Source organism: Apium graveolens, chromosome 4 (genome assembly GCF_009905375.1).
Source record: "Apium graveolens cultivar Ventura chromosome 4, ASM990537v1, whole genome shotgun sequence".
NCBI lineage: Eukaryota > Viridiplantae > Streptophyta > Magnoliopsida > Apiales > Apiaceae > Apium > Apium graveolens.
Genome location: NC_133650.1, coordinates 218,921,512 through 218,936,837, shown reverse-complemented (window position 1 = coordinate 218,936,837; position 15,326 = coordinate 218,921,512). Strand labels below are relative to the sequence as shown.

General features: G+C 33.6%; 1 protein-coding gene across 1 annotated transcript; it reads left to right on the top strand.

The window, feature by feature from the left end:
* Positions 1 to 12,086: 12,086 nt before the first annotated feature.
* LOC141720627 (uncharacterized) lies at positions 12,087 to 15,276 on the top strand. The gene is made up of 4 exons (XM_074523140.1): positions 12,087 to 12,297; positions 12,836 to 13,011; positions 14,050 to 14,248; positions 14,826 to 15,276. The coding sequence occupies exons 1-4, from the start codon at positions 12,216 to 12,218 to the stop codon at positions 15,077 to 15,079; spliced, it is 711 nt and encodes a 236-aa protein (XP_074379241.1). The 5' UTR covers positions 12,087 to 12,215; the 3' UTR covers positions 15,080 to 15,276.
* Positions 15,277 to 15,326: the final 50 nt, after the last annotated feature.

Sequence of the window (15,326 nt, the reverse complement as noted above, 5' to 3'; positions counted from 1 at the left end):
TAAAGTGATTATTCGAACCTTTTTGCCAAGTGTCTACATACCCCATATATAGAGATCAAACTAAATGTAGTATTCTAGGGTTGAACCTCATGCCTTGAAGAATAATCCACATTTTTTATATGCCAAGACCAATTCCCACGGTTAATCCAATTGTTTCCATGTGAGGTTTTAGTGTTGTAGCTCGGTTGCACACTCTAATTTCATAATACTCTAATAAAACGTGTAATTATTCATAAAGTTATGTATTTATTCTTTAATTATTGTTATTTATCACGTTTATAGTGATAGAAATCTGTCAAAATACCATTCCATGAAAATAAGAATCGTTCTCCTTCATTTCAGGAGGTTCAATCCTAATAAGACACAAATTATTCTAGCAGAGGTACGCTGATACTCCTGCATCAGTACCTCTTTACCCGATCCAGCCTTCCCGGTGCTTTCAGCACCTCACCTGATTAATGACTATTCCTGGTGATTATCAGCACGACATCACCTGCCATTGCCAAGTTCACCAATTATACAGCTAACCTCCTTAGCCAGTTACAACTTCAATAGAGACTTCACACCTCAGTGTTAGCACCTCCAAAACCAGTAATTCTTGGGCCAAATTCATACCAAAATGCATCTCAATCTATGTCAAATAAGCTCAATCTCCTTATGGACCTTAAATCGAGCCCCTGCAAGATTTTGGGCTCAACAATATCCATTTGGATTAAAAACTAAATTGTACTTAATTTGGTCAATACTTGAGTATTATGAACTAAATATCGGTGAAGATCAGGTTCTACAGACTACTCGTTTTAAGTATTTGGGTTATCTTATTGATAAAAATGGAGTTGTTATAGGAGTGTTGTGTGATAAAAATATACCTTTAAAGTTGAAAGGGAAATTTTATAGGGTCGCAGCTAGACCGGCGTTGTTATATGGATCCAAGTGTCGGTCATTATAGAAGGCCCAAGAGCGGTGGTTAGAATGTTAGGTCACACAACACTGTAGAATGGGGTTGAATATCATGCAGAATACAATCAAATCGATTTAAAGTACAAGTAACAGAAAACAAATATATTCGATATAACAAACTCTGTTACAATGGAACTGTTCTCTCTCAGTGATGAACAAATATCACGAGAGTTGCTAGGTTACAATATATGATCTTCTCGATGATCGTAACTCTTATAGAGTAAACCTATGTCTGTGTTTATATAGACACACAGTTACAAGATAACTTCTAGTTGATATGAAATATAATTATGTCTCCTAAAATATATCAACCAGATATCTTATATAATTCTTCTAGTCCTCGAACTCTTTCCATGCATATCTTATTCCGTATTAGTTTCGATCTTCTTTCCTATAAATCAGCTTCCTTCCTTAACTATTAGTCCTCCAGTACTTAAGTTCTGATATCCATCTTTTGATATTATCTTCTGATAATCTAAGTCCTGATATCCTTAAGTCCTGACTTCCAGTAAGTCCTGATTTCAGTAAGAACTAATATTTCCTGTTAGTTAAGATCTGAAAACTAAACATGAAACATATTAGACATGACATCTCAAATATATCCAACAATCTCCCCCAACTTGTACATTATGCAAGAATATACAAGTTAATAGATTTGATGATGTCAAAAACACTTAAGTTCAAATGCAATAAAAGTTTAATAAGACTATAAATTACAACTTACAAAACATCCAGCTTTACCAACATCACTAAATCAATCTGAATCCATAATGATTCTTAACAAAATCATTTATCAGATTATCTTCACCTTTCTTCAGAACTTCAGCTAACTGTGCTTTGACCTGCATCAGTTCTTCTTCTTTACTGTCACCAATTTGATAAATGGTTATTCTGAGAGCTTGAATGGATCTTCTTTCAAGTCCATCACCAAGTCTGATAACCTTAGGATGTGAAGAGTTTTCATTATAACATAAGCATCTTCCTTTCAGAATAACTTCCACCTTAGCAGAATTCTTCAGCATAGGAATTTCTCTTCCATCACCTTCAGTAATCATTGGACTGTAATGAGAAGTCTTTGTACCAGAGATTCTGAATAGATCTCTTATAGCCTTCAAAATATATTCTGACCATCTTCTTGTAACATCAGATTTTACTTCCAGAAGATAATGAATATGTTGAAGTTCTCTGATAGACTTCTTTAATACATCATAATCAGCTAATCTATAAGTCCTTCCATCTTTGAGAAATAAGATTAATTTCTCTTTCAGATTCTCCTTATCATGAGCATCTATCACAACTTGAGCAGACAACACCTTGTTAAGGTGCCTTTGTTTGATTTGTTCATATGGTTTGTCTGTCAATATGAAAGGATCTCCTAGAGTAACCTCTACTCCTAGTTGAATCTTCTCTTCGTCAGAACCTAATCCAGCTCTATCTCTAGGTTGCTTGGCTTTCAACCCAAATGTAGCAAGTTGATTAATCATGAGATTGGATTTTGGTTCAACTGGAGTACCTTTCTTCCATAACAGCTTCTTCTTATCAATAATTGTCAATTTATTCAAATCAACTTGAGCATTTTCAACAGTTGATGTCTTAATAGCTTGATCAGAATTTGATGTTTCTTCTGTACCTTCCTGTCCTTTATTCTGAACAACAACTTGAGCAGTGTCAGAGGTTGTTTTAGAATCTTCACTTATCTTTCTTCTTTTCAGAATATAAACAGTTTCATCTTCAACAAGATTATCATCAGATACTTGAACCATTTTACACACTGGTTTCATCATATCTTGAAAAGTTTTCAAGTCCAGTGACTTGGTTGGTTCATCAATTTTTCCTTTTTCCTTTGTCTTTGGGATTACTCTCAGTCTGTGATCTAGTTCTGAACTTTGAAGTTTCAGAATTTGACTTTTCCTTGATCACAATGCCCTTTTCCTTTGGCCTTGGAGGTTTCTTTGCATCAGAAGCTTTAGACTTAGGATTTGTCTTCTCAGCAACAAATCTAACTTCTTCCTCCTTGAGAGTTTCCAAATCCATTCCTGGATTGTGTTTCAGAAATAATCTTCTTGCTATCTCCTCATCAAGTGTCTGTATTTTAGGATCTTTGTAATAAACAGTAGTCTGCTTCCCCTTTAACTTCAGAGTTTGCAAGAACTTCTGAGAGTCTTTAGATCCTGACTAAATCAGAATATCAGAACTTGACATCAGACTTTGCTTATCACCACTTGACTTCAGTCTTTGAGCATTCACAGCATCAGAACTTGACTTGTTCTAAATAGAAAATTTTCCTTGAACTTTTCTTTGACCTCTGCTCTTTTCAGAGTTTCCCTGGTCATCACCTTTATCATCCTTTTTTTAGTACTTGAGTAGGTGGTGAGCATTTGGACTTAACTACCTTCTCCCCCTTTTTAGCATCATCAGGAAGTAAGAAAGAAAGAAGAAGTTCAACTGAAGATTGGATTTCATCCAATTGAGCTTTCTGAGAAGCTTGATTAACCAGAACCTCAGCAATTTGGGCATGTTACTTCTCTTGAGTTTTCTCAGTGGCTGCAACTTTTTCAGAAATAAGTCTGATATACCTGTTTTTGTCAAGCTTGAGCACCTGATCAAGCTTATAAGCTTGTTCTCTGAGTGTATCAACCTTTTCATGAGTAGCAGTATGTAGACCTTGAAGATGTTTTGTAGACAGAGCTGTGATCTTGAGTTGTGTCTTGAAATCAACATTTGTGAGCAACTCATCAGCTTTTGCAATATGCTCTGTCAGAATTTTAGAACATGGAATAAAATCTGATTCATTCCACTTATTGGTCCACTCAACACCTCCGTGAGTATCCTCCCAAGGATTAAGTGCTTCCTTTTCAACAAATTTCTTCACCAATTCTTCCTTGGCCAGAATAGGTACTGGAGTCTCAACAGAAACACTCTCATCAGAACTTGAGGAAGACTCATTCTGTTCTGAGAGCTCAACAGTGTGTGAAGCAACTGGAGATTCAGGAATTTCATCATCTAAATTATGATGAGCAGAATTTATCTCCAGAGTTGGTGTCTTTGATGTAGATGGAGCTTCCAGATAAAGAACTTCAGGTATATTCAAATTATGAATATCTATTTCAGAAATATCAGTTTGTTCTTTAGCATCATCTGTAGCTTTAATAGGAGAGATATGAGGGGGAAGAACTGTGTCATTAGCAGTGTCTTTGGCTTGAGCTGGAAGGGCTGCAATAATAATTGGTTCTTGTGAGATCAGAGATTCCTGATCCATTTCCTCAGCTTCTTCAGTATCTTCTGATATAGCCTTATCCAAATACCTACTTGCCTTCATTTTCTTCAATCTCCTTGCCAATGAAGGAGTTGCTTCAGCAGCATCAGAATTTACAAATTTCCTTTTCAAAGTATCAGAACTTTGAGCTGCTGTTTCTTTCTGAGAAGTAATATTCTCAGCTTCAACTATCACAGGTTCAGATGCATGAACTCATGCTTCAATTGTTTCCTCAAATCATCAAAAATTATTATTGACCATTATTAAATAAAAACATTCATCACAGGATAAAGTTAAAAAAAACGATGAAGTAAAGATTAACAAGTTGTAACATGCACAGTCATATAATTTGAGAAACAAAGAACAAATCTTGCATTAATATATCAGATGAGTACATTTCATGAAATTTATCAATTATATGCAAAAATTACAAGATAGTTCTATTCTAAGATTCTTAACATCAACAGCCTTAGTCCTAGTCTAAGAAGACTGACAAAGCTGACGGTGAAGAGAAACGAATGGATGACAATTAATTCTTCTTCCTATTTTCAACAAAGAGAACAACAAGACGAATGATTTGCTCCTGCTGTTTAAGAATACGAAGATGAACTTCTCTTTGGAAAGACAGCAGATCATATATTGCCCGGAAGTTGATTCCATATGTCGAATGGAATGCTGTTGATAGGATATAGAGTCGGAATTCCATTTCAAAAAATGGTCACAGTTTATGTGCCATAGCAGTAAAACCAACTAAAATGTGCAATTGTTTGAGAGAAATGAAAAGATGTGATTTTACTGATGAATGATCAGTCATTTAAATAGGCAATGGAATACCAAGGGACGCGAGGAGTTTTTAATAATTACAAGTAAAAATAATGATCCCTCGACTCCCTAGACTGATGTGTAATAATAAAAGTCAGTAAAAGATCTAAAGCAAGAGTTAATAGGCACGAGAAATAATTAACAATTACTGTGCACATGCCGTTTTTCAAGACATACACGTTAACCACTAACCCATAATGATTATGACTGTTTTTAACTTACCCAAATTTATTCTGATTTAAATATGACTGTTTCAAATTTTATCACAAATAAGTCAAGTAAAAAAAAGTGTCACGTAAGCATCAAAAATTCCATCAGAATTTAATACCAGAACTTAACTCATATCAGATTTTAACAGTCATCAGATATGGCTTCTGTACTCAAATAATGAATATCTTTTTATGTGATTCTTCATTCAAATACTGACTTGTTTTCTTCAGAGTTTAATCATCAGAACTTCCATCAAAACTTGTCCTCAGAATTTATGCAAATGACACTTAACTGTTTGTCAAAAATAACTTAATCACCACAGTAATTTTCATCATTCATATGGAGTGAAAGTGTGTGCATTCAGCAAAATATCAGATAAGGATTAAAGTCCGATCAACTTCAGTACATCTTAGAAATAAGGCATAACTAAGAAAAATGCGTAAAATCTGTCATCAGTCATGATGTCTACTATAGAACAAATTTATGCAAGAGTCCACCTCAACTGTTTGTGCTCATTTTATGCATCTTTTGAAATTCCTTTTTACAGTGGCTTCTCAGTGTAAATGAGTCACGACTGCTTATCAGAATTTATGTTGTCATCAGAGTATTTCTCCAGTAATCATAGAGTGTGAAAAGTCACCAAGATTTTTTTTTTGCTTTTCTAATGCATATTACTTAATACCAGCAATGCACTTGGGTCTTCCCTTCCACATTTTTACTCTAGATCTCAAAGGAGTACCTAACTTTTATTATTTTCTTTTCTTTTATTTTGATAAGTGAGGCTTATCAGCATTTAGTTCATTCTTAAGATTTACTGACATCAGAATTTGACAGATAAGAAACAAGAATCTAGTTTGTGACTTAGTAATAAGATACACAAAGTAAACTTGACTAAGCTCAATATCAGAATCTTCATGTGTTAATGAGTTTCCAAATAAACAAATAATTCAAACATAGGATTTCTAGTATGTTAAAGACTACTAGGTCAGCATCTAGCACATTTATCCTCATTGGATTGAATAGTCACAGAACATTCAAAACACTTATCAGAGTATATAAATCCACATCAGATAATCAGCATTTAAAGAATTTTCAAATTAAGCACATATTACATATAGATAATATAGTCTGTAAACACTGATCATAAAGTCTGATGCATGAGAACAAAAACTAAGTAGATTTAGAGAAAGAACCTGAAACCATTCCAAGTTCATTTACCAATCTTATAAAATTAGCTTCACATAGTGGTTTTGTGAAGATATCTGCTAGCTGTTAATCTGTTGGAACAAAATGCAATTCCACTAGTACCTTCATCCAAATGTCCCTTATGAAATGGTACCTAATGCTGATGTGCTTTGTCATTGAGTGTTGAACTGGATTACCTGTCATAACAATAGCACTTTGATTATCACAGTAAATAAGGATTTTAGAAAATTCTAACCCATAATCCAGTAACTGATTCTTCATCTAAAGAATCTGTGCATAACAGCTTTCTGCAACAATATATTCTGCTTCTGCAGTTGATGTGGAAATTGACTTTTATTTCTTGCTAAACCAAGAAACCAATCTGCCTCCAAAAAATTGGCAACTTCCACTAGTGCTTTTCCTGTCTATTTTGTATCCTGTAAAATCTGCATTTGAGTAACCAATTAGCTTAAAATCTGATTCCCTAGGATACCACAATCCTAGATCAGCTGTACCCTTAAGGTACTTAAAAATTCTTTTCACAGCTAATAAGTAAGGTTCTCTTGGATCAGCCTGAAATCTTGCACAAAGACAGGTAGCATACATGATAGCAGGTCTACTTGCAGTTAGATAGAGTAATGAGCCAATCAAACCTCTGTAGTTAGTAATATCTACTGATTTACCAGTATCCTTATCTAACTTGGTTGCAGTGGTCATGGGAGTGGGTGCAGTTGAACAATCTTGTATTCCAAATTTCTTCAATAAATTTCGGGTATACTTGGATTGACAGATAAAAGTGCCTTCTTCAGTTTGCTTGACTTGAAGGCCCAAAAATAGTTGAGTTCTCCCATCATACTCATTTGATATCTTGACTGCATTAGCTTTGCAAACTTCTCACACAGTTTGGAATTAGTAGAACCAAATATGATATCATCAACATATATCTGTACCTAAAGTAAGTCATTTCCATGGTTGAGGTAGAATAAAGTCTTGTCAATTGTGCCTCTGTGAAATCCACTTTCCAGAAGGAATTGAGCTAAAGTCTCATATCATGCTCTTGGAGCTTGCTTAAGGCCATAAAGTGCTTTGTCAAGCCTGAAGACATGATTGGGAAATTTAGGATCTACAAAGCCTGGAGGTTGTTCAACATATACCTCTTCTTCCAATTCTCCATTGAGAAAAACACTTTTCACATCCATTTGAAAGACTAAACTTCTTGTGAGCAACATAAGCCAAAAAGATCCTTATGGCTTCTAATCTAGCAACTTGTGCAAATGTTTCATCATAACCAGTACCCTCCTGCTAAGAGTAACCTTTAGCAACCGGTCTTGCTTTATTCCTTGTAATTATGCCATCACTGTCAGTTTTGTTTCTGAACACCCATTTTGTACCAACAACTGATCTGTTCTTTGGTCTTGGCACTAGGGTCCAGACTTTATTTCTTTCAAATTCATTTAACTCTTCCTGCATTGCTTGCACCCAATCAGCATCTTGAAGAGCTTCTTCCACTTTTTTTGGTTCAGTCTGAGATAGAAAAGAATGATAGAGACATTCATTTGAAGTTGCAGTTCTAGTTCTGACACCTGCTTCAGGATCTCCAATGATTAAATCAGGTGTATGTGCTTTAGTCCACTTCCTTGCAGATGGAAGTTGATCTTTAGAACTGGATCCTCCCCCATGATCCATGCTGTCTCCATCAGCATTTTCTGATGCTCCCCATGTAGTTATGCTCTCTGAGACTTCAGAATATGAATTTGATTTTTCAGAATTTGAAGAATCAGAGCTTCCAGAATTATCAGACTTTGGCTCATCAGAACTAGATGAATCAAAACTTGAAGAGCCAGTGTCTGGTTCTGATGCTTCTCGAGAGTCTTGAGATGTGGTAGGATCTTCCGCTTGCTCCCCCTGGACATGTGCATTTTCCTTTGGAGTTGTTACCACGGTTTCAATGACATCAGAACTTAATCCATCAGAACTTATAGGATCAGAATTTTCAGAATCAGAATTTAAATCTTCATTCTCAAATCTCAGCTGATCATGATCATCAGAATCTTCAAGTCTAGTAATCTTCATATCATCAAAAGAGACATTGATAGATTCCATGACAACTCTTGTTCTTAAATTGTAGACTCTGAAGGCTTTTGTGGAAAGTGGATATCCAACAAAAATTTCTTCATCAGCTTTTAGATCAAATTTTGACAGTTGCTCAGTATGAGTCTTAAGAACAAAACACTTGCAACCAAATACATGAAAGTATTTCAGATTTGGCTTCTTCTTTTTCACCATTTCATATGGTGTTTTTTCATGCTTGTTTATGAGTGTTGCATTTTGTGTAAAACAAACAGTCTGCACAACTTCAGCCCAAAAATAAGTTGTTATATCAGAAATAATAAAATCAAAAATACTAAACAAAATACTATTTTCGAAACTGTATCATTATTATATAATATGCATAAGGGGATATCATCCAAATCTTTGGTGATTATGGTCCATGTACAATCAATTTAATATGGACCGTTAGATTTAAAAAAAATGATCATAGTTGTTGGATCTAAAATAAAGGAAAATTCTATTACGGTATTCTAAATTGAATAGAATTGTATACTTTTTTCATGATTTAAACAAAAAAGAAGTCCAAAACTGAATAAAAAATAATGCAAATTTCTTAATTTGTTTTACTTCAAATTAGGGATAGTATTTTTTGGATAAAATTCCAACATCATCACTGAATTAAACATTATTTCATGAGTTTCGAGTGTGCTGTAAAATTGTCAAAATATGATTTATAAAACTTAAGATATAGCCGAAATAAAATCAAATGAAAAGCGGTAACTTTTTTTGTTTGTTTGTACTTTAAATTAATTTTTAAACTAGTTCAAAATAATAAATATTTATTAAATAGAAAATAAAATATTCGTGTATTGCACACCGAAAGATTAAAATTAGGTAGACGGTTAGTCAACACCGTATTTGTCTTAATATAATACACGGGATTGCTTATATATATATATTATTCATTATATTTTTTTAAAACTTAAATAGATATCATTCGTTAGTCGGTATAATGAGATTGAAAAAGAAAAAACAACATACACTATTCATCTTAATTAAAACAAATTTATATTATTGAACGAGGTTAAAATTAATTTAAAACCAAACTAAGTGTAATCATTTAAATTTAGTCGGTATAATGAATTTCAGACTAAAACAAAATAATCACTATAATTGATCCGGCTTAAAAAATTATATTATTGAACATGTAATTCGTCGATCAGAATAATAGAATCATGCTAAAAAATTATATTTACTATTCATCCAAGCTAAAAATTTATAGAACTAATTCACGATAAAACATAATTAAAATCAAAATAAAATTCGACCAACTAAAATAAATAATATATACTACTATTCATCTGAGTTAAATTAAAATATATATTTATTCTTCTTTAAAAAAATTAAAATCAAATTAAATATAATTTGTTGCATTTGATGGTCTCAGAATAAAAAAACAATTGAAATAAAACTAAATGTGATTCGTATACTATGAAATCAGGATAAACTTATCGTCTAAATTAAAAAATAATTACATTAATAATAATAATAATAATAATAATAATATATTTCAATTAGTAATATTAAAAGTTTGATAATCGACCGTCTGTACTTACTGAAATTACTTAATTAACCTTATTAATTAATAAAACCAAGTAATTAACATTAAAGTTAGACTTCTACTATAACAATTATTGTTGTTGATAGCCTAAGCAATTTTCTTTGTTTTCCTATTCTCCAACAAGAGATGGTTCAAACTATATAGACAGGTAATTTGAATTTGAAGGACAATCCTAGCTTAGCTCGTTCCTAGTATTAAATTTTATAAAAATTCCCAACTACAACTACAAGATCCTAAGAAGTAAAACTAAAAAAAAGGAAATTTTGTTAATAAAAATTAGCTTTTTTATTTTAACTATTAAAAATCATATTTGAATTTGAAGGTCACGTAAAAAGTTAGGATTTTCTTTTATACCTATCAATTTATAAGGGAGACAATAATTATATATGTAGATCGACTTTTGTATGGCCCTTTGTATCAGTTATAGTCGCCAAAAAACGTAACTTTTTTTTGCGTTACTTTACTGCTCAACTCAACAAATTATTGTGTTTTTACAAAATGTTATCAGAGTCAATACTGTGGCTCTAGCCAAATGTGCGGGTTTGAACCGCACATTCGGGACCGATTCGTACGGAAACCCGTAATTATTCGGTCCGAAACGGGCCGGTTCAAACCCGCACAATTCGTTAAATTAACCGAGCCGATTACGAATCCAATATTGGAAAACCGAGTCCGGACCGCACAACACTGACCCGGCACGGCTGTAACCCGCGCGAGCTGCACAAGCCGCACAACCCGCACAGCCCGCACGGCCCGCGGGTGAGCACACACAGATTGCAGAGCAACAGGTCGGGAAATTAGCTTATAAATACATACATATATTTACAAATCTTCACTGACTCTCTTACTCTCTATTTTGTTTCTCTCTAATCTATCTCTAACTCTCGACTCTCGACTCTGCCTCTCTCAATCTATCAAGTCTCAATTAACTTATATTTTTTTCTTTTGTTTCCGAAATTCACAGACACACACTCATCACAATTTACACACACAGACAGTGACAAGGGTCAGTGGCAGTTAGGCTATGAAGAAAAAAAGAAGAAAAACAATTAAACACGGAGCCCGCATCAACCGGTCGGCAGCCCGCATCAATCCGCCCTCATCAACCCGCGGCCCGCACAGCTCGCTCACGAGCTCAGTGTCGGGTACGAGTTTGCTTCTGGCGGTTCAAGCCCAGCCCGGCCCGATTTGTTTAATTAACGTGTCGGTTCAGTGTTCATTGTTTCCAGGTTCAACCCGCTTCCGGCCCGGCCCGCACTATTGGCCACCTCTAACTGTGGCCCATTAACAAATGCATGTGTTTTGAAATTTTATATAAACAAATGTTTATATTATAAGTGAAACGAAAGGCCATTTCCCCGATTATGATATTTTGGACCATTTTTTTAAAATTATAAGATTAAAATTTATTTATTTATTCTTTTTTCTAAACTAATATTTCATCATCAAACACTACAAATTCTACAAAATAAATCTTAGGGCCGTCAATTTTGGGATACGGGTCGGGTTTATATCGGGTCATATTTTTAGGTCGGATTTTAAATTTGACACTAAACCGAACCAGAAAAATATTTACTGTCAAAATCTTGACACTAACCCAACCTATTTATTAACGGGTCATCCTGCTAATTCATTTATTCAACAAATATTTTATCGACTAATGATATAACTTTTTTGACTTTAGTAAATTTAATTGGATATAATATTTTTAGAACCATTCAAGGATTATTAATTTTGTCTATCCAAACATCCTTTGTTTTTTTCAAAAAAAACATGAACATATTTATTTAACAAATGAAATAATAACATTTTGATTTTTATAACCATTTTCCAATTTTAATGAAGAGTGCACTATCAATTTAATTCAAAATAATAATTTAATATAAAAAAAAAACAATTCAAATTAAATTAAAATCAGTGGAGGCACTAATAAAAAATAAAACTAGCAATAAAAAGGGAGAAACAAACGGTCAACGACTTCTGGAACGACCTAACGTGTCATTCTGGCAACTTACAATAAGGAGAGAAGACACAACAGCACTTGTTCTCCCCCAGAGGAATTCAATATAGAACACCTTCTTTTGCATACATAGATAGTTATCTTCCTCGATGCGTCGTCGTTTAACTTGTAGGGCTTCTTCACTTTTGTTATTCCTCCTCCCCTGTTTCATATTCCTCAGCTGCTTCCCAGGTAACAAACTAACAACCCCCCCTCTTTCTTCATTAACACTAGTATCTATATATCTTCCTCAGCTGCTTTAACTATCGCAATTTGTACAATTTAAACAAATCAATTTTTTCTCTGATTGTTTTTTATATTTTAATTCATATATTGAGAATGCTTTGCGCTTTTACTTTCGGAGTTTATAAGAACCTCACAATGCTCTAGTTTATATCATCAGACTGCTTTTTAACAATACACGTGGCTTATCCAACTTGATTCCTGATACTGTACAATCTCAATAAATTGATTGTTCTTTATCTGTTTACATGTGTCCATTTCGTTAAATGCTAATTAAGTTAAAGGTTAAGTAGATGCTATTTAAGATTAAATATGTCATTTTTATGCAATCCGGCTGTAAGCACCATTTATTTAATTTCTAAAGGTTACCTTTTAAAGGGGTTTCGTTGATTTCCTTCAACGCCATTGTTTCGATACATAACTTTTTCCGCCAGTGTTTCATGTTGGATGTAAGTTCACTTTCCCTCTTTCTTTATATAATTGGCAGAATTTATAGCAACAGCGTCTGTTACACTTCAATCTATACAAATTCTTAAAACCCATGAATGGCTACCAGTTGAACCAAATGTTTACTTCACCTGTAAAGGGGAAAACAACACATTTTTGCCTGATGTCAAGAAAAAAAATGTCATCTATACCTTCAGGGGTCGAGAATCTTGGCAGGTTCGTTGTCATTACTTCACTCTGTCTTTATTTTTGTGTTAATATAAACTACGTTCTTCACTATTGATTTTTAGATGTGGGTATTGTTTGGCTGGTGTTTTTGAAATTTGATTAGCATGCTTTACCCTTTCTACGCGACTTCCTATTTAGGAAAATGGAGTGTGAAAGGAAAGTATCCCAGTCCCAAAAATTTTTTTGTAACTTTTCTTTTGCATCCATCCCCTTCCCTGCAAATTTCAACTCGCACTCATAACTCTGGCTTGATCATATTCTTTATTAAAAATTCCAAGTGTAGTTCCATTCTATTGCTTGTTCTTCTTCAGACCTTGGTGCACAAAGTAATTTCTGTCACCAGAACAAGGGGTCATGATAAAACTTCTTAAATTTTTTTCTGTGTCAGTTTGTAGATTCATAACATTTATTATGTAAGTGTACAATTGAAAAGTAAATAATTTATAGTGTAAATGTGGATTAATGTTAGGAGCTTTATCTGATATATCATGCTTCCCTGGTCCGGTAAAGCTCTTAGATAAGTTCATTTTACCTGCCTACCCCCAGAAAAAGAATCTGTACATGCTGGTAATATAAAATGTTCTGAACTTTAACATCATAATCTCATTGCCGCCACTTGTTACTGAAAGCACTGATGTCGGGGATAATCATGAACAAACTTAAAAACTTATGGTGTACAAAATTTTTCAAAAAATACTAATTCCCGGAAATGGAGTGTGGTTGATTATTTAACAACTCAGAACCCCTTTTATTACGTAATCACCCCCTTTATATATGGATAACATATATAATTTCCATTTAGTATCAGAAATCAAGTCCTTTATGAGATCCAGTATTGTTTGCGCATCCTAGCTCTACCTCACCTATTGTTTCTGCATCCTAGCTCTACCTCACCTTTTCCAACTTTATCGAAGTCTTTCTACATTATATGGCACATGGCTGAACTTTAAATATGGTTCCTTTGATAACAGAAAGCATTCTGTATAATTGGAATTTTTAAATTGAAAACTTTTGATGTTTTTACAGCCTCTGACAGAGTTTCAAAACAAAAAATGCAAGAGATGTGGATTTTACGAAAAAGACAGCTTGAAATCTGCTGATGTATTTGGAGAGTGGGAACTTTGTCCGGATGATTTTACAGTCCCTGATGGCAAGTATATGTACTCTGTGGAAAAGGAATTTAATGCTACATTTTCTTGTCAGGACTGTGTACCCATCAAAGAAGGTGAGGCTGATATGCAGTACAACTTAGTTAATCAGGGGCCTCGATTCCAAATTTAGAATTCAGAGTACACGTCCCACTAAAAAATGGTTTTAAAAATAAGATAAAATTGTGGTGATGGTTGAATTTTTTGATGGAAGCATATGTATATAGTTTCATTAATTAGTAATATCTTGGTGCTCTTATTTTCATACAGTAAATAATTAAGCTTGTCAGGAAACTCATAGGTTTGCATTTAGAATGTTTGGATGTTTGCAATAAGTTAAGCAGCCAAATAAAAGGTTATTTTACTAGGTATCTCTTTTTAATCAGCATCTGGTTAATAAGTTTTATGTACTATTTTTAAGTTAGCTTCTTGCGGAGGTCGTATTTAAGAGTAGTGATTTTAGCATATGATAATATGCCTATGGGCTATGCTTTATTCCATTTTAATGAAACATTTTATACCTGTCATACAGTTGACACCAAAAATTATAGGACATTTTATGGACTTGCAAATGTGTGTACTGACTATAAAATATTTAAGTACATGAGTTTTTAATTAAATCTATACTTGCTTCATTTAGTAATTTTTTTACAGATATAGAGCACTCCTCTGGCTCATCAGAGAATAATAACAAACAGCATGATGGAGGTCGGAAAATGCATTGGACTGTGGTGGTTTTAGTAAGTGCTTTAGTTTCAAGTGTTCTTATTGGTGGATTGGTAGCTGCATACAAGTTTTGGCAGAAAAAGAAGAGAGAGAATGAGCAGGCTCGGTTTCTTAGACTTTTTGAGGAGGGTGATGATATTGAGGATGAGTTGGGTATTGGCCCTCTTGGTGGCTCTATTTGATTGCCTTGTTTAAAACCACAGATAAGCTATATGTACAGTATTATATTTTTTGCTTGATAACATGGAAAATGTAGATATGAGATTATACCCTAATTAGTAATTACTCCTGACACTGGCATGGTTCACAAGCACAAGTAATTGAAATGACTCAGCCCATCAAACGAAATAAATAACTGAAATTTGCAAGGATTGCTCAATTTCTATTGTTTGATTTATTTAAACATATCATGTCGCATTTTGGTGCAAT

Coding starts and splice junctions, on each gene's coding strand:
- LOC141720627 (XM_074523140.1), top strand. CDS start 12,216: ATGCGTCGTCGTTTAACTTGTAGGGCTTCTTCACTTTTGTTATTCCTC. Junction 12,298..12,835: donor ATTCCTCAGCTGCTTCCCAG/GTAACAAACTAA, acceptor TATAATTGGCAG/AATTTATAGCAACAGCGTCT. Junction 13,012..14,049: donor GGGGTCGAGAATCTTGGCAG/GTTCGTTGTCAT, acceptor ATGTTTTTACAG/CCTCTGACAGAGTTTCAAAA.